The 26,985-nt window shown below is 39.5% G+C and overlaps 2 protein-coding genes across 8 annotated transcripts in view; one reads left to right on the top strand and one right to left on the bottom strand.

Moving 5' to 3' along the window:
• Positions 1 to 13,794, top strand: part of neurl1aa (neuralized E3 ubiquitin protein ligase 1Aa) — a 78,262-nt gene extending 64,468 nt beyond the window's left edge. For both annotated transcript variants that reach the window (XM_071504848.1, XM_071504850.1), the window contains exons 5-6: positions 9,032 to 9,181; positions 10,402 to 13,794. In XM_071504848.1, the coding sequence (XP_071360949.1) occupies positions 9,032 to 9,181; positions 10,402 to 10,643 (392 nt within the window). In that variant the 3' untranslated portion in view covers positions 10,644 to 13,794. The remainder of the gene's footprint in view (positions 1 to 9,031; positions 9,182 to 10,401) is intronic.
• A 3,582-nt stretch (positions 13,795 to 17,376) lies between these two features.
• sh3pxd2aa (SH3 and PX domains 2Aa) overlaps positions 17,377 to 26,985 on the bottom strand; it is a 117,343-nt gene continuing 107,734 nt past the window's right edge. For all 6 annotated transcript variants that reach the window (XM_071504706.1, XM_071504707.1, XM_071504708.1 and 3 more), the window contains one exon: positions 17,377 to 26,710. In XM_071504706.1, coding sequence (XP_071360807.1) covers positions 24,692 to 26,710 — 2,019 coding nt within the window. In that variant the 3' untranslated portion in view covers positions 17,377 to 24,691. The remainder of the gene's footprint in view (positions 26,711 to 26,985) is intronic.

Below are 26,985 nucleotides of genomic sequence, written 5' to 3'. Positions count from 1 at the left end.
ACGTAGCAAAAGAGATTTAAAACAAAAATGTAGTAGTGTGGATGTAGCCTGAATATGAGGCTTCTACCTGTCCCTTTTAAAAATTGCAAAATATTAAGTTACACTAATTTAAAATCCTCTCTTACCATTTATATATCCCTCAAATGACCTCTCTGTCTGTCAGACTTTGTGCTCACTATGTGTGTCCTCTGATAGCTTGACCCACTTAACATCAACAGACAACAAAGTAACCATGACAGTCATGTCAATACAAATCACAGTGAGCTTCAATAAAGCTCTGACGTGTTGATAGAAGTTGTCAGTGATCAGTTCAGAAAACGCCAAAGTGGCAGAAATTCAGCTCTCATGGACTAGTAGTTGTATTCATGTTTCCCATGGACTAGAGCACAAAGTCTTGATGGTACAGTAAGCGGATCCAGTGTTATCACTCATTTTACCATTAAATTACATTTTGGCTTGGCAGCTGTGCAGAAAGTGACCGCCCAGGCTCTCTCTGTTTCTCTGCATTTCTAACAATCATTTACTGAAACCAGAGAGCCTTGGCAGCACAACAAAACAGGAATAGCAGAACAATGAAACAGGTCCGAGGCACATCTCCTTATCAGAGCAGATCTTGGAATTCCCACTGAGGTGTGAATCATCTTTATTTTCCAGCTGCTTCAAATTAGGAAGCACCTCTTATCTCACTGTTGCAACTCTTGATCTGTTGCTTTGTGTTGACTGGAGAGCAATTTAGCTTTCAGTTAGGCTGAACTTGAGCCGTGCCTTCAACTTGGCGTAAGAGATTTTAAACTTGAAAGCCTCGTTCTCCCAGTGGGCTCCTGCTCGACAGGATGGCAAGATAAAGCAGTCATCACAGAGACCTCCCACTACAAACAAAGCATGAAGTAATGGGCCTTTCTAATGGGAACAGGCATGCTCAAACAAATACATCGGGGTAGCTCAGGTCAGCCAAGACTGCTTGGAGAGGGTAATGTCACTGGATGAAACTGATACTGCATCAGCTCTCTTCGTAGTAATGGCAGTAGAGATAATATCATGTTAAATTATTTGCATTTTAAAATCTTTTTGAAGAAATGTATTCTATACAATACACATTGTATCAGACTATACAGTATATAGCTATTTATATAGCATACCATGCTTCGTGATAATTAAAGCTGCAATGTACATTTTTTGTAAACAGTTATGTTGCACAGGTTCATCACCTCTCACATTGTCACAGTGTTTACACATGTCATTTCACACATTGTTATTATGAAAATATCACTTATAGCCACCTAAAGATCAACTTTAATCAGTCTGAGATATAATATTTTTTCAGCTTTATTGGTTGTTAACACACTAACTAGCATGTTAGTGTACATGTTAGCATGCTATGTTAGCATTAATCTCAATGTTCTCTGTAATTATGTAAGCATCCCTGATGGTTATAATATGGACCCGTCAATCCTCCAATGATTTTTGATCATTAGTTTGTGGCTGTGACCATAGAAATAAAGCTGAATGTAGCCTCTATGACGTCACCCAAAGGTTTCTGAAGAACAGTTTATTTCTGCTGTAAAGTTGGACATTTTAACATGTGAGTCTGTGGGGACTGACTCTCTTTTGGAGCCAGCCTCGAGTGCAATTTGAAGAACAGCAGTTTTTAGCACTTCCCATGTTGGCTTGGTTTGTCAGCCCCAGAGGTTGCTGCTTGGTTGTGACCTAAAGTAAAAGTGAACCATTATAATTTTGACCTGACACAGGGTGTCACCGTTTCATAGGATTTATCCTTTCGGGACTAATGACTGTCAGCAAAAAAAATAAAAAATACATTCCTTACATATATCATTTCACTTATGCCAACAGACTGCCTGAATGACCAGCTGCAATCACTAGATGACCAGTAGCCTGGCCAAGTTGCTCCCTACACTGAATGTGGGTGGTGTAGTCTGACATACACAGAAACTGACAGAATCTGTACTCTCTAAGATATGTCATGCCAAGACATGTCACCTACAGTTTTATCAACTGTGACACATCAACTCATAGACTGCATGTCACCAAAATATCTGTCCAAATATCTCTTATCAGTGTGAATATATAAAAAAACAGAAAACGGACCAGCTGACACTTGAACTTTGAAAGAGAGATATTGAGGGGACCTTGTGCCTCGTGGCGTGGAAGTAGGACACCCATCCAGTGACCCACTTTGCATGTATTATAGATTCCATTAAAATGTCAGTGCGCTCATGCTCAACTGAAATGTCTCCCCACCCACATCCTTAGACAGTGCAGCTGCCACACTATTCTCTCCTCCTCTTCTCATCCTCTTATCTCAGCTCTTCTCTTCTCTTTGTTTCTATTCCCCACACATATTATTATTATTATTATCACATATTCCTGCTGCAGTGTCTGACACACAAACATACCCACTGACATTCATACAAGCCCATATGCACACACACACAAACACACACACATTCACTCACACACACACACACACACACACACACACACACACACACACAGGTGCACTAGTCATCTGCAATAAGTATTAAGGGCAGTACGCTATGACATGATCACATCACTGTGCACCATAGTAATTATTGCCTATTCACTCTCATGTGCGTGCTCCACTTAACTTTCTCTGAGTCTTTCTGTTCAGAACTGTGTGTGTGTGTGTGTGTGCGTGTGTGTGCGTGTGTGTGTGTGTGTGTGTAGGAGGGAGGGCATGAAGTCATAAGTTCCTCAGAGAAAAAAGAAAACAAAAATAATAAATTGAATGCTATATCCTGTGTTAATATACTGTGTATGTAACAAATCCTGTATATGTAGCAAATAACATTAGGGAATAGGTTATGTGGCATCTAAGACTGCAGGCATAACCTCCACAAGAAGCTACTATGTGGCCTGAGAGGTTTTAGTGACTAAATAAAACTAAAACATTAAAGGTCCCTTGTTTTACACTGTTCCTTATTTGAAGTGTTGAAATCCATAAGATGATATATTTGTGGGTTTTAAGAATCAAAAAACATCTCAATGTAGTTTTAAATCTCCTCTCTCAGGATTCTCTTGGGACCTCCAGCAACAACAGGTCAGTTAGCCAATCAGAGGAGAGGCTCTGAGGCTCTCTTCTGATTGGCTGACTGTTTTGAGTTCTGAGTGATCAAATAAAAATATAGCAGATTTCAGGTAAACACACAGAAAAACCAAATCCTGCAAGGTTGGATGTTGGGTTCAGGTGGGCCGTGGTGAGGGCATGGCTGAGAGTGTTGCCTGCTTTCTTGTGTCATCACAAAGTTACAGAAGTCCTGACAGCTCGTTTTAAGGCTCAGTTTCTGAATACAGGCTGTGTACATTTCTCTGTAGACTGAGCACTTAGATACTTTCACGCTATCAACATAGCGTTATAACCTGCGTTATATTAAAAAAAGACATGGAAATTTATAACATTGCTGGTTTAATTATTTCCTAGTGTAGTAAGGGGTTGGCTTTTTTTTTTTTTTTTTTGAAATTCAGGATTAAAGTCAGAATGAAAAACAAGTTGTTCTTAATTATTCTTTTTAATTTCAGAGCCATTTTCTAAACATTCAAGCACAGTCATGCTATGACCATCTTTTCTTTTCACCTCTTTCTTTTTAGGCTCACTGCATACATGCATACATGCATTCTTACACGTGCGGAAGCACACACTCTCCCCACTAAGCCTGATGGAGAGATAAACAGCTCAGGGATGTATGGCTGTGTCCACCCTCCTAAACAGCTCTTTTGTCTCTTATGATAATATCTCCACCACAGGCAAAAGGAGAAAATTAGCTTTTAATGCAGCAGAGCAGCTATGATCTTAAACTACCTGCCTGAGCTGCTTCTCCTCTCAGCCAATCTAAACACACACAAAAAAAATCACAGCCTAAGTGCACTTTTGTCATGAAAGCACCCAGAACAAGACACTGTAATTAAATTAAGAACCACCCATTTTGAAATGGTTTGTGTTTGAGGATGGCATTTAACCAAGGACATGTTAATGTAAACCATTTAAGAGTCCTTTCCCTCTTCTCCTTTCTGTCTTTGGATTTCTTTTTCAGGTTGTATTGTAAACAGTGACCAAAATCTGTTGCTCACACAAGCCCGATGGCTGTTAAGGGTGATCCTTCTACACAAAAACATAGTCTTGCCCCCAACCCTTGCCCTTCACCATGTTCCTCATCCCCAGCCCCAACCATCTGCCTTGTCACATACTCTGCATAGCTCCCATGCTTTCAAGAAAGAGGCTCTCTCCCTAGATGTGCTGGGTATGTGCTAACGCTGAATAGATGGTTGGATGATTCGATGAACAGGTGGAAGTAGATGGCTGTAGTGATGGGGAGTTGCAGCCTAGCTCTCACAGCTGTTCACACAGGTCGTTTTAATCTAGTGGTGAACAGGCAGGATCAGGGCTGGGCACCACAGATCCTGCCTCAGCTGCCCTGGGTGGAAGGTGCCTGCCTTCCAGGGGGATTAACAGGGAGAGATGCACAGAGGGAAGAAGGGAGTGGGCTGGGGTGGGGGGATGGGGATTCAGTTCCACAGGGGAACCACTCATGCTACAGGGCCTCAGTGTGATCAGGCTCAGGTCATGATGATCAAGGTTTGATTCTCAGCCTCCCAATAGTTCATAGGTGATTTTCTGGGTTTTTCTCTAGCTGCTATGATTTCTTATTACAGAGCTTGCTCCTCAGCTCGAGGATTAAGATTCCCTAAAGGGGTCACAATTAAATTTTAGGGGTCGCAAGACAATTAATATAAGAGGAAAACAGATTTGCACATTTGGGCTACATAAAAGTTGTAAAAGTGATCTTTTCAGACTATAATGGGTTTTTTTTTTCTTTTAAATGACTGGACAATTTAACCTTCCCTGGAAGTTTGTTCAAGAAAATGTTTCAAATAAAATGAGAAACAAAGTAAAAAAGTCAGTCTTTGGTTGAGAACTGGACAAAACTAGAAGACGTATGCAACACATGATGAGGAGTACAGCAAGACAGAGGGCTCACAAGTCAGACAGACTGATAGGATCCCCAGCAGCTTACTGGACTGGACTCGACTGAGGCACAGACATACACACAGGTAACAAAGGACAAAAATCTAGAGTAAGAAGTTGGACAGAAAATTTTACACAAGGAAAATAATATTCAGGAAAAAAAGATGAACAGTGATAAAACATGACTGAAACAGTACATCACTATGAAAGAGATATTCAAGACCAAAACCATATAATTTAAAAGGCATTTATGCTGTTTTTTATTAGTAATGTCATTGATGTGGGTTGATGACAATTTATGACAATTTCATATATATATATATTAATATGAAGAGGCAGTGTCAGCATTTTTAATAAGATTCTAATGTTTGAGGCTTTTCTGTGCAGCTGGGGTTGACTGTCACTACTCTAGGTTTTTCCTCCAAACAGAGTGGTTTAGATTAGAGCAGAATAATTAATCGAAATATTATTCAAATTGCAGGAGCAGCAGATTTTTTAATAAAGGTAAAATGTGTCACAACATACAATAAATGAAACACTGTGGTGCAACAGAGACAGCCTACAAATCATATTCTCCAGATGCAAGGGAATATGATTGTTTAGTACAGAGCCCAACAAAAATCATCATCATCTTAATTTTTTTTTTTTTTTTAGTGAAAATGAAATGCAAAAGTGATCATTCCAACTGAAATCATGACTCATATCACAATCACAATGATTTTTTTATATATATATATCGTTCAGCCTTAGTTTAGACAAATTGGGAAAACCTTACAAAAGACATTTCCAAACCCATGAGGCATTGTTTGGTGTTGACAGATGGTCAAGCTAGAGTAGGCTTCATTTGAATGCTATATTAGAGACAATGAATTGTGGGTTTGCTCATGATGAGAGCAGTGATCCAGTGGGTTTCCCCACCTTATGCCCAATGTTTACTTACACTTGTAGCTGGTGTTGTATCTATATATAAAACATACATCCCGGGTAAGGATAATGGGGCCTCCCCTGCTAAAAATGTATTCACTCACATTGACCTGTTACATCATGTTACACACTGTACATACATTACAAATCACACACATATACACTACAAGGCGCTGAGGGGCTTGGGAGCACCAGGGGAACTTCTGCTCTGCAAACAAAAGAGATTCTTGAATTAGAGCTGTGAGCAGCAGTGACATGAAGGCACATCAACACTGACAAAAAAAACTGGCGCAGAGTGTGACCTGGCAGCTGTGAGGCAGTTTCCAATAACACATTATAGGCATGGCCCTAAAGTGACATAGGGCTCTGTGTGATGGCCCCAGGCATCAGATGGATTGATCCTGCTGGTGCAGATGGCAACAGAGAGATGCAGCCTGGCACACTGCTGGGACATTGTTAGTGTGGGGCTGTCATCATGATGTTACTGGTCAGTGTTGACGGTAACACTGCCACACCAGATGACCCTGGCTTCACATTTTTTCCCATAATTTGTCCAGCAGAACAGACAAACCATGTAATATAACTCAGTGAGATTCACACAGCAGAGTGATGCTAGAAAAAAAAGTGTGAAATAGAATTGTTTAATATCTAATGTGCACACAGCAGCTATTTCTGATGCAGTTGTTCATGTGCTACTTTTCGACAGCCAGCTTCAGGGACGATAATTAAAGTAATCTGCATTTACGTTGAGAAGCAGCAAAACATTTGATGGGTGGATGGTTATATGCTTGCTCTGCAAGACACCTAATTTGCATATTAATTTGTTGGGTATTTTGGTGTCTGCACTACTTATGATAGTAAACTATTAAAGTTATTTTAAATGACCAAAGATCCATATAATTATTAGTTTGACTTTGCTTTCAGGAAACGACTCACAAAGCTTTTGTATTTTATTTCATAAAACTCTAAATATTGTATATCTATGTTTGGATAAAATGGAAGCTGCACTAATTAGTTCTGCCTTTTTGTTTCTTATTAGTTTTATTTATTTTTGCAAACTTAAAAATATATATAGAAAATGACAAAGATAAATAATATAAATTGCAGGGAAAGGCAGAAAACCCAATGAGCTTATTTGAAGCCTCGAACTAACAGTATTAGAGAACACACAAAGTGACACAGGAAATTACATAACTACATAAAAGTGAGGGCAAACTAATAGCAACAAAATATGTATTTATAATAAAAACAACAGTAACAGCAATAATATCAAAATAAGACAAGAAAATGTGAGTAAGTGTGTGTGTGTGTGTGTGTGTGTGTGTGTGTGTGTGTGTGTGTTTGTAAGGGGGACACCTGTGTTGACTCCTGAACAATAGTACAACCCATTTCCATAAAAATTGGGAAACTGAGGAAAGGTAAATAAAAACAGAATCCAGTGATGTGCAAATCATGTAAACCCATATTTAATTAAAAATATAACAAAGACAACATATCAAATGTTGAAACTGAGAAATGTTATTGTTATATGAAAAATATATGCTCAATTTTAATTTGATGCCAGCAACTCAACAAACTCAATGCTAATTTCAAATAAATCCCTGGAGTAGAGACATTACCTGTGAACAGAGAAGCCTTTAGTCCCCACTGACTTACTGCAGCACGCGCAACTCAAACAGGTGTGCGGCCAAAAATGACTTGATTTGAAATGTAAATTTTACCTAAGTTCAAACCGAATGACTTCATCTACCTGGGTGGGAAAGAGTACAATCACAATTATCTGCAGCTATTTGGGCCTGCATTGTGTCTCCCTCCAAGTTGCAGGAGAAGTTGTCAGCCAGTAGGGCACAGCTTTACAGAAGAAATAGTTTATGCAACACAACATTGAACTATATCGATATAAATGAAATTGTGTCATCCTATATCTTATTTGAAAATATGTTGATATGCCTTAAAAAGTGGATAGACCAGCCTGCCATAGGCAGAGGCTAAACCCCCCCCAAAAGCTGAAGCTGTTTACAAAACAATTACTGATTAGTGCTGCTGTAAGGTCACATGTTCAACTTATATGATGTTATGGCTTTAAATCCAGTTTAATATGTCAGTCATATGACAGCCTCTAACAGTCTGACCTGTCTTTCTATACATCACTTCCAACACATGTTCCCTAAACTTGTACTTGAAATTCCCATTTCCGTCTCCCTGACCACGATGTTAAGATGTGGAAAGAATGAAGGACACTCACTCTCTTTTAAAATGCTCTTTCCCAAAAAAGAAGAGAGGGAAGAGCTCCACTCGTCAGTGATAAATATGTGTGTATGAATAAAATGATGTGCTCTTGCAAATTGGAGTGCTCACTCTCTCTTGTAGCTCCTGAAAATTGGGAAAAAAATTCAAATCCTACTGTAGTTCATTGTCTGTACTACTGATGACTGAAGAAACATAAGAAAAAAGAAAAATGAATAAAGAAATCCTCAGAGTAAAGTCTAGTGCTATCTCTGTTTCTCTGTTCAGCTCCTTGTATACAGCCTGTTCATGGTAGGAATGCTGCACCTTTATTATTCTTATTTATTATTATTATTTATTATTATTATTATACCTTTATACACCTATATTATTATTGTACCTTTTATAAAGGTACAAATGGGGAGGCATTGTTATTCCAGCAGTCAAACAGCAGTGGAGGTAATCACAGAGCCAGATCAATGTCTGTGTAAAAAGAAGCTGTCATGGTTAGACAGACACTGATGCTGTTGTGCGACATGTCCCACCTCTAAAGTCGCCTTAATGAGGGGTCTTTTCATAATGGCAGTATAGCAGGATCTATGTTTAAAATAGTCATCTGATGCTATGCCTAAGCCATTAAAAGCCACTTATCACATATTTAATACCTCCCTCCTCATTTGCTAAAGTCCCTTTTGCAGTATGAGGTTAAATCAAGTTATGCTGGTACCATGTGAGTCTGTCTGTATTTTGATAATCATTAAAGACGACAGTCTACAGTAACAAAGACTGAGACAAATTCTACTATATTCGTCTACTGAGGTAATTCCAGTACCATCTAACTTTTGTATACATATATTTGCTTTTATCTGCTCTGACTAGGTTCCACTCATGTTGGGGACCCGCGGGCCACATCGAACCCCAGCTCCCCCTCCTCCTCCCCGCACACCCCCAGCACCCTGGGCAGTGGGAGCTCTGATCCGGTCCTGAACGGAGGCCTCTGCTCTGCCGCTTACTGCAGCTCAGCAGGGGGTAGGTACACACAGATAGGGAGCTACTACCACAGAGGCAGAGAATCAATCACCCCACAGGGAACTGAATGGAAGTCATTACGGGATAGTGAGCAGATGTCATCCTGCAGTAGTTAGGAACAATGGCCAGCACTTCATGGTCCCACCGCTGCTGCAGCTGCAACAAGGAAAATGTGCGGCACGTGCCGTTATGTCACATAGCACTGTTATATAAATGGGCCTGATGCGGTGTGACTCTCCTTTGAGATTGCAGGAAATAAATCTGATACAAAACCTCCTACACACAGTGTTTTTTTTAGCCTGATAATCAGACTGAATTGCAATTTAGTTTCACTTCATTTATTCAGCTGGATGTTGTTTTCATGTTAGCTCATTTCTTCTTGGGTGGAGGGAGGTATTTAGCAGAGTTTCCACTAGTGTATTCCAAGCCCAGCAGCCTGCTGAGCCTAAATTGACCCACCACTGGAACAAGGCATCGGAGAATTTGGGGCAGCCTAGTTGGAAACCATAGCCTCCACATAAGACCAGCATTATCTGTTGGTTGAAACACTGTCAACTACCCCTACCCTGGGGTTGATGAAGCACCTCATCCTCTCTAACACTGTCAAAACAAGAACAGCCACAGTCAGAGTGGCCATTGGTCGTACTGGGACAAATCTTGGTGGGCCGCCCGGTTTTACCAGCCCCGTCAGTCTCTTTACCTGTCCTCTCAGTGCACCTGTCATTGAGAGCATACTGTGTGTACGCATGGGACTGGGCTCACTTCACTGACGTGGCTACCTCCTCCCCGATAGATAAGCTGCAGGGCCTAATAATTTTGCTGGCAGAAACCCTGTACTGTAGCATGCATGTACAAAAGAATGCACTGAAATGTCATGAAAATGACAGCAGTGGGATGGACCTGTAGCAAGTCACATACTGTAAGTGTACTGTAAGCTAAAATCCTGTCCTTTTTTTATTCTGTGTTGGTTTTTTTTTTTTTTTTTTTGATTTGCCAGATAGTTCACTAGTTCTTGTCTATAAAGTTCTAATTGGTCGATTGTTTTCTATACTTTTCATCATCATAGTCATAGTCATTTCAAATAAGCAAGCACAACATAACAGTAATTTTGAATTGGTTTATAAAACATAATGTTTCAATGTGTACTGTGAAAATTTCATTTGGCTACTTTTCTTTCATCATTTCTCCTTATTTAACATTTCATGTCTGTTTTGCCACAGGTACAACCCCAAACTCACCAGTCAGCCTCCCCAAGTCACCTACATTCCCATCAGGCCGTGGGCCTTGGTCCGATGAGTGCTCTATCTGTTACGAGAACATGGTGGACACGGTCATCTATGCCTGTGGGCACATGTGTCTGTGCTACACTTGCGGCATCAAACTTAAGAAGATGTCCAATGCCTGCTGTCCCATTTGCAGAAGACAGATCAAAGACATTATCAAGACCTACCGCAGCACATAAGGGGATGATGGCAAATGGATGGACGGCCTCCCGAAAACAGCAAAATCCCAGAGTCAGAAAGAAATGTCTAAGTTCAGTGAATATGAACTCTGGTACTTTGATTTGGTATTTTCATACAATTATTATTGGTTGGTTTACTCTCATGACCTTTACCAAAGCCAGAACCTCTTTGTCGGGAAGGTCTCTTTCACTTTAGAGTCATTGTCACAGCCTCCCTGCGGAGGCAGCACTTGAAGTGGCAGGGGGTTCCACTGAAAACTTCATTCCTACCAGAAGTATTTGCTCTCCCCTGGGAACTTGGAACACTTTGAAAGAGAAAGAAAAAACTGAACCACTTCCAAAATTCTCTCATATGTAAAGCCATGTTGCAAGAATTAGGGACAAACATTCATTTGCAGGAAAGCAAATGAGTCTTTCTGGGGCTGAATGTCTCAATAATAGCACTTTCAGAGGCTGACTGAAGCTCTGAAATATGCTGTCAAACTGATGGATATTTCTGACTTAACCAGTCAATAAAAAGCACAGCAAGTAATCAGCTCAGTATGGCACAACTTGTGTCTGTGTGTTACTGAGCACTGGAAACGAGAAGTCAGTTTGGCATTGTAATGACAAAGTGATGGATTTCTGTAATCGTCGTGGTGATTATCAGTGAGTGATGTGTTTAGAGATGCAAAGCGGTGCTGAGTATATTAAGTAGGATTGTAACACCTCTTGTACTCGTATAATCTAATGTACCTTTATGGTATTTCTATTGCAAACGTTAGTGGTTGCTATATTGTTGTGCTAGCTAGCTGCTTGCTCTGCAATGTGGTACGTTGCACTGAAATCAGAATTGTCCTCTCAGAAAAGCCCCGTTACCGACAGAAAGGACAAAGACATTCATCTGTTCAAACAATCGACAGACCTGTGTCCAGAAGTCTAAGCAGTTCAGAATTTTTGAAAGGAAACAGGAAGTGGGAAAAAAACTGTAATTTGGATTCTCCTCAGGGCCAACAATATTTTTTTTTAAGAAGTTGTGAATATTTTCCCAAACTCTACCTAAAACCATGCCTAACACACTGTGAGCACTCATCCCGAATTGACAGATCCTCAAAAATAACTCCCATAACAACACATGAAGTCAAAGTATTGTTGCCATGTTATCAGACGCCACTACAAATACAACACAGCCTCCTGCCTTAACACACAGAAGTTTCATTTGCTACGTGCAGATGCATCACACTCTGTGTTTTCTGTCGTTTTCCCAAACCCCTGACAAATTACCAAATAACGCTGTTGTGTGGCACAAACTGTCACGAAAACTTTCACTCAGAGGAGAAAAAGCACACAAATTTAAAACTATTTTTGTAATATAAATCCATTACATTTCCAATACTTAACTGTTAAAATATATTAAATCTTTGTGACAGGACTTTCACCAGCAGCGGAGATCCTTTACAGAAATCAATTTTGGGAAAGAGTTATAAAAAGCTCGTATTTTAAATATTTGTAGAATTCCTAATATTCCCTGATTCCAGTATGAAAGATCCTGATACATCCCCCACAAATTTCACCTGTAAATACTACAACTCAGCAGTAAGCCATAGCTTAGTACACCAATACCACTCGAGGCTGAGAGGCCGTTTTTTTTTTTTTTGTTTGTTTGTTTTTTAATGACATTGTACTTTATTTAGTCAATAATCAACAAATGGGGCTCAGACTTATGCTGCTATGGTATTTGCCAGCTGTTCTTTTTGGGTAAATGCTGGAAGTAATGTTTCACACATCCCTCCTCCGACATAACAGTTTGATTACGCTACTGCTTGAAGTGTTAATTCACATTTTGAATGTTAACTTATGTATTTAGAGAGATAAAGGATTTTTATCAGTGTGCTTGAAATGAACAAAAAAAAAAAAAAAAAAAGGTCTTTTTTTTCTTTAAGTTTGTTTGGATTGATAATCACGATTCTACAATTAGTTTTTTTCTTGTTTATCCAAAACCATGAGAATCTAAATTTATTCTTGTTTTCTAATAGAGAGAATATAGAGGGTTTCTTGTACCTTTCAGCAATAAGAGATATTGCAGTGCACAATCAAAACCTCTTTGCTTTGGGGTGCAAGATATAAACTCTTGGTTTTATTACAATCCCTGAATTTCAGGTGTTCATTTTTGTAATTTATCTTCTTGTGTGCAAGCCCATGTTAGGAAGCCCTACTACCCACTTCTGTATTTATAGTCCATATGATTATATAGTCTGAAAGCCATCATTGTATGGATATGATACTGTAAATGTCACTTTATAAAGCTACTGATTGTAATCTTGTAAATGTTTAGGCCAGCGCTGCTCTCTGAGATTCAATTGTGGCATGTTTTTATTTTGTGCAGACACTCCGACCAAATGGAAAAATAATAGATTTTTTTTTTAATACATTGTATAAATGTAATTCCCTTGTACAAAGCCCTGTATTTATTTTGGGCTTTTTTAACATTTACATCCATCAGTTTTTAGACAACATCAGTTTATATGAACTGTGATAAACACAATTCACAGTTCATACCATGCTAAGTAACCATTTGGCTTTGGATGAGGATTTTCATCTGTAAATTATTTTATGCACACCTTTTAATCAAGGCCGCTATGCCATTTTTAATTTCTTGTGATCTTGCGTTTGCATCCAGAAAACTCCACAGGCTCCTTGAATGTTGCTCATCCTGTAATGTATTATTTATTTGTCCATCACTGATGTGTGGACTAATGCCTCCAAACCTGCTTTTCTTGTATGTGTTTGCTTTTCTTCTTCATTGCCACTAAACTGTTGCAACTCCTCTGTGTCTGGCCAATCACACAGCAGCACATTTAGAGATTCTTTCTGGAGATCTTAGTACTTTCTGTCATGCATGAGTTGTCTGTTCATCCTGCGTGAACATTGGGACCAACAGTGCACAAGCAGCCGAATGGAATACTGTTAGTGTTCATCTAGACAAGAACCAGTTGCTAGAAATACAATACAGAGCTCAGTTTGGCCGTTGTTGTGACACAGAAGCTGAGCTATTTTGTAATCCTGTATTTTCTGTCTCTTTCATTTGAAACAAGTGATTGTTTGTGAGCTTTGTTCAGTGTGAGTCGGATGATTGTGGTTAATAAACTTTCCAGATGTGTTTGAGCAGAAATTGTTTACCTCATAACAGAAATAACATTTCCACATTACACATGGCTGAACAAAACTTTCTTTCAGGGAAAAAAGAATAAAAAACTAAAAACACATTTTCTCAAATATGAGACAACCACATTTGTAGGTTGTGCATCTTAAAGCTGCATTAACTTCTCAGCCAACAAGCTATTAACACAAACTGACAAACTTGGTAACCACCTGATATAGTTGTTATGGCTAACATGTTAGCAAACAGCTGATTACGGGTATTTCACATTATAAATGAATCAGGTGGATTTCCAAAATACTGAGTATTCAATGCAGTGTTAAAATAATTATTTAACTATTAATAATATTATCACTTTATGAATATGTTGTGGCAAATCAATAACATATGGGTTTTTCACTATGAGGGACACCTTTCACATTACACTTGATTACACAAAAGTGTGGGTCACTGCAGCATTAACTGAAAGTTTTGTTTTTAAATCCTAACATCACCAATACAGCTTCTGCAGTGACTCATTGTAAATGGCCAATGACACAAGTGGTCATTAGCTGCTCTTGCACTTAACACAATTCAAGCTGGAAAAACACCTTCTTAAATCATCAACTGAAAGCTTCAGTCACTGTGAAAGAAAAACAGGTAGTTGTGCCTCGATCATACCTCAAATGTGCTGACGACCTGGAAGGCAGCAACTTTGTCAAACTGTGGTCTTCTGCAAGGATGCTAGACATGGTAAAGCTGCAGTGCCAAATCCAGAGATATCCTTTTTAGGTTCTTGCAGGAATCTGGATCATATTTGGAGATTTTTTGATATGACATCTTACAATGCTGTGATTGTAGTATGTCCAGTCCAGATTTCATCATGGGTCATAGCTTGAAATATCTGAGCAACTACATGTCCAGATTCTGGGGCATTTTGTGCAGTGGAATTTTTTCTTCTTTTTTAGATCAGGGGGATTTTGAATAGGGAAGTAAGCGGTTGTGATATTTTGTCAGTTTTTTTTTAGAATCCAATTTTATCATAGTCTTAATCAGCAGGTGAAATTTGTGTAGTTGTCATGGAGCTGCAGATGTTCAGGTTATTCTAAGCACTCGTTCTCGTTCTTGTTTCCAAGGTCAAAAATGAACTGTCAGGCAAAAGCATTTGCTTTTACAAATGTAGTATTTATTATGGGACTCTTGGGTTGCAGTAGTGTACAGAGATCGCTATCTGTCTGGTCACTATATATAATATTGTCTAGTTGTGTGCTGTTAACTGTACCAAATTTGTTTTGAACTGTTGCAGCATTGCTTCCTCTTCATATTAAGTTCTATGTGTTTTCCTCTTTCCTAAAAGGGGTGTTTATAGTGTTTGTTTACACTTGACCCTTGACATTCAGACCTGAAACTGCAAGGGTTATGGGGTAACCATAACACAGATGTAGCCAGCCGTGCCCTTTGAGGTGTGGATGAAACACAATGCTAAGTCATCTGGGGGCCCTGGCCCCTCTCTTACATCATGTGCCACGGCCTCAGCCTCAGCCACAGCTGCTGGGGGGCTTCATAGTGACAGGTAGGACATCAGTGGAAATACTTGCACCCGATATAAAAACCAAAGTTGTAAATGTGCTCCTACTAAAAGGACTGCACTATATATTCATGAGGCACCTCATCCAGATGTCTCTTCAATAGCAGATGGTAGCCATCTGTCTATCTGTGTCTGCAATCGACTGATTTACAACATCTCCAGATAAAAGAACTGAACAAGGGATATGAATAAGATGAGTAATAATCTCATAAAAAGAATAATCCAGATGAGTGTATATAATACTTATCACTGTTCAACCATGCAGTCATAACTGCGTGAGAGATCATCATCCTTCAGCTCTAAAATCCAATATTATTAGTTATGCTGTATAAAATAAGTAAAAGGGCCGATCATAATAGAATTTCATTTCAAGACTCAGTGTCATATTGAGTTTGTAATGTGCAGGTCTATTCATATGAAAATGTCTCTGCTCGCTGTCGGCCACGTAACCACTGATGCTGTCTGGAAGAGGGCTGCAGGCTGGTTCAAGACAGCCATCTAGTGGAGATGTTCTGTTATACACTGTTGTACACAACGTCCATGTATAGCCTGTGAAGGGTTTCATTCTATGCATTATCTGACACAATACAAAAACAAACAAAAGAAAAAATGTGACAAGGCTTTGATTTTTATTAATTTCCAAGACATTTCTGTCTATGTAATTTGGTGCAAATTATTAATAATGAGGACAGTGTTCAACTGGTACATTTCCGATTAATTAATTCCAGAATGAAGTTACCAATTAAAAATGTTTACTCAGGTTTAAAAGGAGTGGTGCTTAAAATGTAATTACTTTTTCATTAAAAATTAGCATCAAATCACATTGGTTTTTTGGGAAACTTTGTAGAAAATTAAAATAAATTGTTGCTACTTTCTAACTTTTTGGGGCTTTCAACCACATCTTATAGTCTTTCCGTGCACTCAGTTATTATCTCATCACAGATTCAATGAAATCAATAATAATTTCCTACAGTATATGACAACCTGTCATGTGATGAGTGATCTTATGATAACATCTGCTAAGAAAGACTGGAAGAAGCAGTTCAAAACTGAGTAATTGGAGTAAGTGACCTTGAGTCAAGCCTTTTTTCCTTCTTTTCTTCTTTTTCTTTGATTGAGCTTGCATGTTGTAATTATAATTTCCTGACTTTAAATGTTCAGTATTTACAATTTCCAACTGATTAAGGATGCACTAATCCATATTTTTATATCAACAATGGGTAAAACGGCTGTGCCAAATAAAAGGTGCTGCTTAATGTGACAAACCCAAAGTGAAATATCACACACCTCAATAGTTCCCTCTAACTCTATGAAGCATTTTGCCCTGTTTTAGCTCAATGTTTTGCACTGTTTTGCCTCTGTCACACCATCTCATCAACCTCATTTCCAGCAAAACTCTAAAAACCCACTGTGCTCCACCTGCCCAGCACCAAAAAACAGCCACACTTACAAACTGGAGCATTTAATAGCTAAATAGCTAACTTTTTATAAAAGTTTTTTTCTTATTTCCATATTTCAGATTGCTCGCACAGAAAAGCATGAAAGATAGCTTGACCTGCTGAAACCTCCTGAAAAGCTGTATTCTCCTTTGAGAGGTGAAGATTTGTGGTGCTTCTTTAGTACAGAGGTGTAAGCACATATTTCACACAACTTCAGACAAGAGTGATAAATCTCTCCACACACGTTTGGATACAGGAGAGCAAAAATTCTTGTCTCTCCTCTTTACTGGGGAACTGGGGCTCCGAGAGCTCGTTCGTCTTCATTCATCGCTCTCAAGCTCCTCACACTTTTCTCCCATAACTCATGCCTTGCTATATATAACCTGCTGCATTGTTCTGCTCCTCCACATCTAAACTCACTTTATCTGGCCCGCACAATAAGGCAGATAAAGATAAATGTCTCAATCTGTAATATTACTGTCACATATTATCTAGATATATCACGAGCAAAAAGGGGGCGTTTGTTGCTTTTTATCTGCAGTAGCACATGTGACTCGATGTGGGAGACAAATGCAAAAGGAGCCAGTATAAAACAACAAAGATAATACATTTAATATTGTTTCTCTTTTGGGCAATGGGAGATACAATGTAAACATGTACAAGATACAAAAAAAGGAACAAGACTTGTCAAAATAAAACGGTAGATAAGAAAATGCCCTGTTTTCAAAAGGAATGCACATGTGCAGAATGTCTCCAATCAGAAAGAAATTTAGACTCTATTTGCTTTCATTTTACCTTGTGCTAGTGCACTAGTTTATAGTATGATGGTGCTCTGAGCAGATTAGTGTGTGGCCTTGTCACCATGTCTGTGGCCAGATGAGTCATCGCTGGGTGATTCACTGGCATTTACAGTTGTATTAAGCCTCCTTAGCCTTCTCATGGCATATCCTTTGAAAACAAGGAGTTTGCAGGAGTAAAACACAATTTGCAGAACAACAATGGTAGTAAGAAACAGAAAGAAACAAGAAAATAAAAGAATAGCACCTCCTTTGGTCCAACTCAAGGCCTGTAGTTGTTACTGTGTTTGTTAGTGTTGCTGACGTGCTGGTAACAGACTGTTTTTCTCAGAACTTACAGATCAAGAGCATGATGGCATCTGGCTTCCAAGTTTTTTAATTTGGCACACTGCTTTCTACAGCAGGATGGTGACAAATTCTACTCTATGAATGTAACATTGAGGCTAAAAACAGTCTCCACCTTCCCATGAATCTACCTCAGCTGTCACTCAGCATCAATCACTTCTGACAGCTCGCCCCTACCGCAAAAAATATGGCTGAGCTCCGACTGGCACCAGAGGCTCCCATGCAGGAGTGTTCCTGATTAGGGAGCTGTTAGCACTGGAATATCGTCTGACTGGCTGAGGTTAATTAAGACACACTGTTGTGCTAATTAGAAACGGGGATTCAAACAGAGACAAAGAAAAGTACCACAGAGACACAGCGGCGTGTCTTGTTCCTCGACACAGCCTCCTCTCTGGAGCTTGGAGACAGCTCCTGCTGATGCCTGCTGGCGCGTCAAACAACTGCAATTCTGTGAGGAAGTTTTCAGAGTGACATAAATAATCAGCATTTCCTTATACACAGGCCCGGGATTTTTTTTTTACCCCATCTCTTTGAGGAAAGCCCTGCAGCTTTACTTCTTCTTTTCTTTCTTCTCTTGCACGCAAACAAAAACTAGATAATTAAAAAACCTACAAAATCATCCCCCTAAATACCTCCCACTAGCTCCCACACACATACTAAAACGTTCCTATCAAACCTACCCCTCCCTCTATCAAACAACTGCTTTTATTAACTCAGCAATCACTTCATTCTAGAGCTGGGTACTGTTGCCTGTTCTCTATGTCTATCCATTATGATTTAAACCTTGTTTCATAAGATGTGAATAAACTCCTAAAATCCTTTGGTGAACTTTTACAACGTTCAATTATTTTATCAACAAAAACACAAAGCAATATGGCAAAGAAAAAAAAAAAAAGCCACAAAGAATCCACCATTTCTTTTTGTCTCACTGCAAAAAACTTTTTCCAACACCCAGCTCAACTCTCACATCCTCAGGGCTGAATAAGATCTGAAGACACTGCAGTAAAAGAACCTAGAATCAGACATAGGATCAGTTCTAAAGTTTTTCTATGGACGGACAGCGAGGCCAAGAGAGGCTGATGTAGTGTGAACTCATTTGTTTCTCATTGACTTGCAGTTTCTTGTGAAGCAGCTTCAAAAACTTCAAGTGCTGCAATTAAGACATTGTTTGGAGAAATGAGGTTTCACAGCTGCGGTTTAGAGGCTAAGAGCTCATTAGGCGTAGGGTTTTTTTTTTTTTACAAAGGTCGGTAAAGAAGTTAGAAAAAGAAGTGATAAAATGGGCTCCCTGTTGGAAGGAATTAATTTTTCAGGTTTCATATTGGAAGCATTGCCCACTAGTCTTTCATCTCCCTCCTATAAATGCAGAGCTCCTCTCACCTCGCTCTCGCCTCGTCTCCTAGAATCTACTGTTTGATCCATCTTCTGTCTCCCTGCATTCCTACTCTTGCAAATCTCCTCCACGGCCTCCTCCTAAGCACACCTGCAAACAATCCATCTCCTCATGCAAAAACACACAAACACACCCCCCCCCCCCAAAAAAAAACCCCTCCTAGGTACCTCAGTCACTTCACCTGGAATAGACTGCTGGGCTGTGTCGAGGAAGGTGAGAGATGGATATATGTGGTGAGGGCAGAGAGAAAGACCTCAGGAGAAGAAAGGAAGAGTAGCCAGGAGGAAAATGCTATGGCAGCAGCTAGTGTTTGGGAGTACAGAGCTTAAGGTGCTTCACGCCTGAGAGGCACTGTCCATTTGTTAAAATAAAAGAGAGCGAGGAAAAACACAGCGTGTCAGCGTAGCGGAGCTGTCTCACCCGGCTGACCTCCAGGAATATATCGGGAAACTCATATATTTCCTCTGGCATGAACGATTCCTCATCATCATGAGTGTATGTTGGCATGTGCAAAAATATTACCTCTGCCAATTCCATTTCCATTCTGCTGTGTGGATGCACGCAGGTTTAAGAACAGTGTAGCTGAGACAGACTGAGCTGGTAGGCCATGACTGAAATGGGAGATATATTATCATAAATAATATATGATTTGGGGAAATATGTTTATTCATTTTCTTGTCAAGAGTTACTTGAGAAGATTGATAGCACACACACATCTGTATGGTAAATACGAAGCTACACCCAGGAGATTTTTATCTTAGTTTAGCATAAACTTTATGCTGATCTAAGATAACAGCCTTTATGTCTTTATGCCATAAAGACTGAGAACAAGGGAAAAGAGCAAGCCAGGCACTGTCCAAAGTGTAAGAGAATCAGCTTCATCTGTAAAAAAAAAAAAAAAAAAAAAAAAAAAAAGGAAGGATTTTACAGGGAGTGACCTGCAGATTATTTCTTGACCTTGTGCAATTCTCTGTAAAGCCACAACATGTTGTTAATAAGTGCGCTTTAAAGATGTGTTGGTAGGCATTTTTTTTTTAAATTCTTGACAGCACCAGGCTAGCTGTTTACCACGCTTCCAGTCTAAGTCTTAATGCTAAGATAAGCTACCTGTCTCTGTGCTTTAGCTCCATATTTAAAGATCAGACATGTTTTATAACATAACAAAATTCTTTGACTAATACTTTTGTTTCTCGACAAAAAGGTTCAATTTACTAGTTTAAAATTCTTAAAATGACATCTACTCCACCTCCCTCACTACATATTCAGAAATATAAACATGTAAATGTTTAACTCTCAGCAAGAAATCAAATAAAGTCATTTCCCAAAATACTGAACTACTCTTTTAAAGTGGATATTAACTACAAACTATCCAGACAAGCTCCATAAAAAGACTGTGTATTGGCCTGTACACACAGGAACTCTTTAGCACAATGACGTATTCATCTGTAGCACATCGATAAGGCCTGCAGGGGCTTAGCAAAGAGAAAAATAAAGGTTTTGTCTATTTTTGGCGTACATCCTGGAAGTTGATGGATTGAACTTAAATGGCCTGAAGAAGTGTTCGTCTCCCGGGTCTCTTGTTTACCACTGAGACTCTCTCGTCGGTTCCAAATGTCACCTTTGCCGTGGTGATTGGTGAGGAAAAAGTCTGACTTGGTTTGACAAGGGTGGGGTAAATGTCAAGAGAGGCATCCACGTAGGTAGAGAGTGGGCACACTCCGCAGGGAAAAACAAAACAAAAGAAAAAATATGAAGAGGAGAACTATGACACAAAAAGAAGAAACTATCAAAATTCCATTCAGGCACGAACGTGACAGCTCAGAGCAGGAACGCTGTGGCCTCTGATGATGGGCCCATGACTCTCTATCTGTGAAAAAGACCCCAGATGGATGTAATGTCAATACAGAATGGGTCAGTAGGTTTCTGCCGTGCCATTCACAAGTCACTGTCCACTGCTGATCTGAGGCAGGAGGAGCAGAGATTTTCATGGTAGTTATTATAAAAGTCTATCGCGTCAGGAGATAATGAGGTGTCACATACGACGCTTTGGTCCAATGAGTTTTCTGATGCTTTTAGAGCTTTACACATCTGCTCTTTTGGACAGACTTAAATATGACTTTAAATGATGGTGAAAGCTCATGATTGGCAGTTTGACAGGGGATATCTACTCCCAACAGATGTTATGGCATTGTTTGTGTTTTTCTAGACCTGTGATATTTTTCACCTTGTTGAAATATTATGCACTTTTTTTTTTTTTTTTTATCTATTGCACATTTCCTCGCAGGTACATTTCAGAATTTGACAAAATGGGGCCGAAAGAGGAATTAAGAAACAAAGGTACAAGCATGAATAAAGACAGATGCTACATAGCTAAATATATGTTCAACACAAAACGATTCCCTTGCAAGTAAATTCAACTCGATCAAACAAAGCGATATGCAATAATAATATGTGCTGGAGCAAAATGTTAAAAGTGATTCAACACATTTACATAATGCCTTCGTCTACATGGGAAGGGGTCTTTTTGCCTCACAGCAAATATCAACGGCCTAATTCTTTATTTTATTTTATTTATTTTAATATTTATGGGTCCTAAATTTTCATATATTAAAATGAATGCAAATACCTCACATTCTTTACTAAATGATATTATTTTCTCATTTTTCTTCACTGCTGAGTCTGCATTTTGCATTAGTGAGACTGATGTCCAATTTTTTTAACAAAAATAATCTGTATAAAACTATACAGTACTACTTTGAAGGGGTGATAAGGTGATTGTCATACTGTGATAAGATAGAAAACTATTCATAATAAATATACTTGAAATCAGGCATTATGTAAAGCACAATAAAGATGAAGGAAGTGCCCATGATTTGCTAAAGTTGCAGCACACAGCATAAAGAAAAAAGGGAACTTTTCAAATTTAAAAAAAAAATAAATTATTGCCCAATACAAAAGATGTGCTACAAAAATATTTCTAGCTGCACTGAGATTTAAAAAAAAAAAAAGAGAGAGAAATTTCTGTACAGTTTTTGGGGATACTCACTGACCAGCAGTGCATTTCTTATTGCACTGAGGTAGGATGGCCAATAAGACCATGCTGTAGTACCTTTGACCTCCCACAAGAAGTCACTATTTCTCCAATTCTACTCAAAGAGACTTTGGCATGCTCACTGTCATGGAGAAAACTCATTAAAGAGTTCAACCTCTCACTTGATGTAAGGGAAATAAGAATAGAGATATTAAATAATTACAAAAAAAACTTATTCAATAAATAATATGCTGAGTATTTACTGCATCTTTACATTAATGCACCATAAAAACAATTTTAAAGTGCACTAATTCACAAAACAGAACCACTTCATTCCTCATTATTGTCACCGTGTGATCACATACAACAAATTAACAAACGAAAAAAACAAATATGATTTCGCTAAAATAGATAACTGCAATCTAGCAGGTACTGCACTTTGTTTAATAATATGATAACTGTCCAGCAGAAACATAATCAAAAGTTAGTGTTCAGCCTCATAATGACAGCTTACACTGTTCATTAGAAAATGTATTTCAGCAGTCTTGAACATCAGCCATTTGAATATCTAAAGTTGAATTTTAGCTCAGAATTTCAAACTCTCAGACTTAACTCCTGCATTGGGGGAGAATTGTTTCTAACTTGATATTTTCAGTTGGCAGCTAAGTTTTATTTATATACTATAATATGTGATATGAAACCTAACAAATTTATAAAACATGAAAAAATACCGAAACTTTGAAACAAGATAATAAACAATGTTGTTGTCAAGACCAATACTGCACAGCAATATCTAATATGATAATTTACTTGTTTACTTCTTATTTCACTGGATCAATACTGATAGGAATACTAATCAATAGTGATTTTTACAGCTCAGAAACCTTGTTTTAGGCAATTTGATTAATACATTGTATTATCTGTACCATAAATAAATAGTAAAATAAAAAAGAAACAGCCAATGAAATGATATTTCTCTTTGGTTTGATCACATTTTGGGCTAAATGCTTTGCAAATATGTCCCTGGGATTCAATTATTTCACCGCATTTCCAGTACTTATTTAACTCCACAACAGCTGTATCATTATATGAATACAAAACAAAATATATACAAAATCAATTGTTCCTGGAGCTAAAAACTCTACAGTAAACCTAAATCATTGTAAACTAATTGTTTTCATCTTGTGAGGATATTAGCTACCCAGACATGAGGTGGTTTTGTTCTGGAGAGTACTCAAGTTACAAGTTGTTCCTTTGATTTTGCAGGAAACTGTTATTTATATATACTGTTATTTTCAAGTTTCACAGGTTTTTATACATTTGTTGTCCCAGATAGTAATATCTGAGATTAAAAATTTGAATATTAACTTATTTTGTGGGGCTTGAAGACCTATGACAAAACTATGCCAATCTATCAAACTGGAGCACCTACTACCTGTGTCAGGATAGTACACAACAAGAGGCAGGACCTTTGACACTTTGATTTCTAGGCTGTTGGTGGAAAACAGATGTCACAAGAAAGCAGAAATAATTCTCTAAGGAAAACTTGCATAAACACAAGACATTATCACATGAACAATGAAACTAAGTAAAAATACTGATAATGAGACTTAAATGTTTAGTTTGCTTGTTGACTTGTGGCTTAAAATGAATAGATTCTCTGGTGAACTGAGTTCCTTAAATCTCAATTTTTCTTTTTTTTAATCTGTGTATTGAACCAATTAGAGCACTCTAGACTGAAACTCTGCACTTTGTTTGCACAATACAGTGTAGCTCTTAATTGGTCATGGTGGTGTTCATAGGTCTATGGCACTCTTAAGAGATTTGGTTGATTTAATGTTTTGCCATACACCATTTAGGACCTCCATTTAGGTGATCAAGTACAAAAGGCACTTATTGGCCATCAATGTAAGTGATGGGCAGGAACAAGCATAGCCATTACCCTGCTCAACTTCTGTATTACATGATGCAAACCTCTTTAAGAGATTATCACTCCCATTTATAACAATTCATATCTCAAAGACACACCTCCTCAAATTTCCTCACTCAAGGGTGACCAATCCTATATTTCTGTCTCTCATTCCCAGCCAAAATATTTAAAATCTTTATACTCCTCTTCATATACATTTTAGTAAACCAGCACTAAAGTGTCCTTCCTTATCAGATTAAAACATCTTTCTTTTTACACACAGTCTTTTCATAAATGTACATTTTCAAGGACATATTGCTTACAGGAGATTGCGGCTAACATTCTTGAGGAGCGATGTCACCCACATCCTTTGAGACATCAAAAGAGGGAGGTGGGATGAAGGGTACGGGAATGATGTGGGGTTGGTTCTACTTTTTCCGTTCTAGATAGTTGGAGGGGACCCAGCCCTTGCGGGGAAGCAGGCTGTCCTGCACCTGGCAGTACCACCATCCATTTGGGTTTCTCTCCAATACCTCCAGACAGGTGCCCTCAGTGAAACCCATAGTCTCCTCGTCACCGCGATAGTCAGCGATGGACACGTACACATCTCTGCCAAGGTTACTGTGGATCAGGTGGCTCTTCTCTATGGGCTTAGGCCGAACTGTGGACACAGGGATGCCATTGCGTTGGTTAACTCTGCTAAGGGTCTCTTGGACGTTGCTTGTGCTGAATGCGCTCCCTGAGGACCCAAGGCTGGAGCGTTCAGCAGGCCTTGTCTGACTTTCAACAACTACATGTGGCCGCACAGTGCTGAAGGAGGCATTTCGGCGGACACCAAGAGTGGCAGAGCCAGAACTGTAGTGATCACTTCTACCAAGTGAGTCATTTCGCCTTAGAGACCCTGTCATGTAGTGCGCATCCTTGGCTGGTTGTGTTGTGGTCACAAATACAGACTGAGGCCTCACTGCCACTTGGCGTACCCCATTCCTCATCCGTACACCTCCGTTAACCATCCCAGATGGCTTTGAAAAACCACCAGGAGGCTTGGAAGGAATCGGTGGGGTGTTCCTTCTCAGGCCTTGATGCTGCTGGGTCAGACCCTGAATATTGATATTATTGAGGGCCAAAACATGCTGCTCATTTTTCTCCAGGCTGTTGGACTTACTCCCACCGCTCCCATGTCCATCTGAGTCTAACCCACCAGCTTCACCCACTTGTCTGACAGGTTCCAGGTAGTACGAAGGAGCCCAGCCCTCCTCTGAGCCCCAACGAACGTACCACCAACCACTCCCTTGCTTCTCCAGAACCTCAACCTCCACTCCAGCTGGGAAGCTGAGCTCAGAGTCCTGGACCTTCTTGTAGGCATCCAAGGAACGGTAGAGACTGGGGCCTTCCACGTCTGAGTCACCACGGCTCCCTTTAGAGTAAACAGAGGAGAGATCTGAGGTGCTGCGTGAACACATTGAGTCCTCTGAAGAGATAACAGAAGCCGTTTCAGAGTCGTCCCCACGAGAAGGTTTGATGCCATGTCGAAACTGACTTGTAGGTCTCAGCTGCCTTCTCAAAGAACTGATGTCCATCCTCTCAGGACTCTGGGGCTCTGATTTGGTCAGGAGTGGTTTGGGTCTCACAGAAGGCTTGGGCCTGGTGGATGGGCTTTGACCTATTCTCTGCTCCACATCCCGGGTGAAAGCAGGGCCTTTCTTGGGGCCTCTGCTCAATTCATCTGATGAAGACAGGGGGCTGTTGTCCTGGGATCTGAGGCTGATATCTATGTGTCTGCCCAGGGTCTGACTTCTCCGATTCATCTCTGGTGTCATGGTCTTCATGGGCCTACTGGCTAAAGGTGAGGATCCAGAGGGTTTTCGTGGGACTGTGGAGGAGTGGTAACTCTTTGGGGAGTTGGGCTCACTGGAACCTTTGGCTGAAGTTCCTTCAATGCCACTGCTTTGCCTAAAGCCATCGTTCTCGTAAATACACTCTTCTTTTGTAACCTCCTCTACAGACCTGAAGGAGGCTCTTCGATGAGTGAATACAGGAGATGCTTTACAGACAGGAGGGGAGGCCTTGCAGGAAGGAGGGGAACTGCGGTACTTGTCACTGACCACACTGCTGATTTTCACATCCAGGGAGTGGTCATCCTTCAAAGAATCTGTGTCAGACTCGCCTTCGCACCCAACTGCAGGAATATCATATTCAGGTTCCTCATAGACAGGCCTTTTAGGTGGCTCTGAAGCTTTGGAAGCAGAGTTAGTAGGAGGGGGAGCCTCCTCAGAGTCTTGTTTTTTGACAGGTGGAGCTGGCGGCGGGACTTTGGGCCTGGTCAGGGTGCTGGTTCGACGGCTGAGGTTGGGTTTCTTGCGTTTGTCGATGTAGGAGCAGGGGGCCCATCCCTCCATCTCTCCAATCTGCACGTACCACCAGCCTCCAGGGTTCTTTTCTATCACCTGCACAGTGAGGGAAACATTCTTCAACATTTGTCAAACTTGCTAAACAATGGGTTTTGACAAGGATAAGTGCAAGGGCAAAGGTTACCATTATAGGCTCGAGAATCAAATGATCAAAGAAATGGTGAACACTAACCCTGATTTACAGCACTATATAACAAAAAAATTATTTTATTACATTATAGTCTTCTTTCACAAACACATTGTCAACTCCACGTGGCTTAAAAAAAAACAATGAAGGAATCTATGTTGTTATGTTCACCTGAGTCTCTGCT

This window comes from Trachinotus anak, unplaced genomic scaffold (assembly GCF_046630095.1).
Source record: "Trachinotus anak isolate AG129_WGS33_773 ecotype Australia unplaced genomic scaffold, CSIRO_AGI_Tana_v1 ptg000019l, whole genome shotgun sequence".
Lineage (NCBI taxonomy): Eukaryota > Metazoa > Chordata > Actinopteri > Carangiformes > Carangidae > Trachinotus > Trachinotus anak.
The sequence above is the reverse complement of the archived record's forward strand: the minus strand, read 5'-3'. Positions and strand labels throughout refer to the sequence as shown.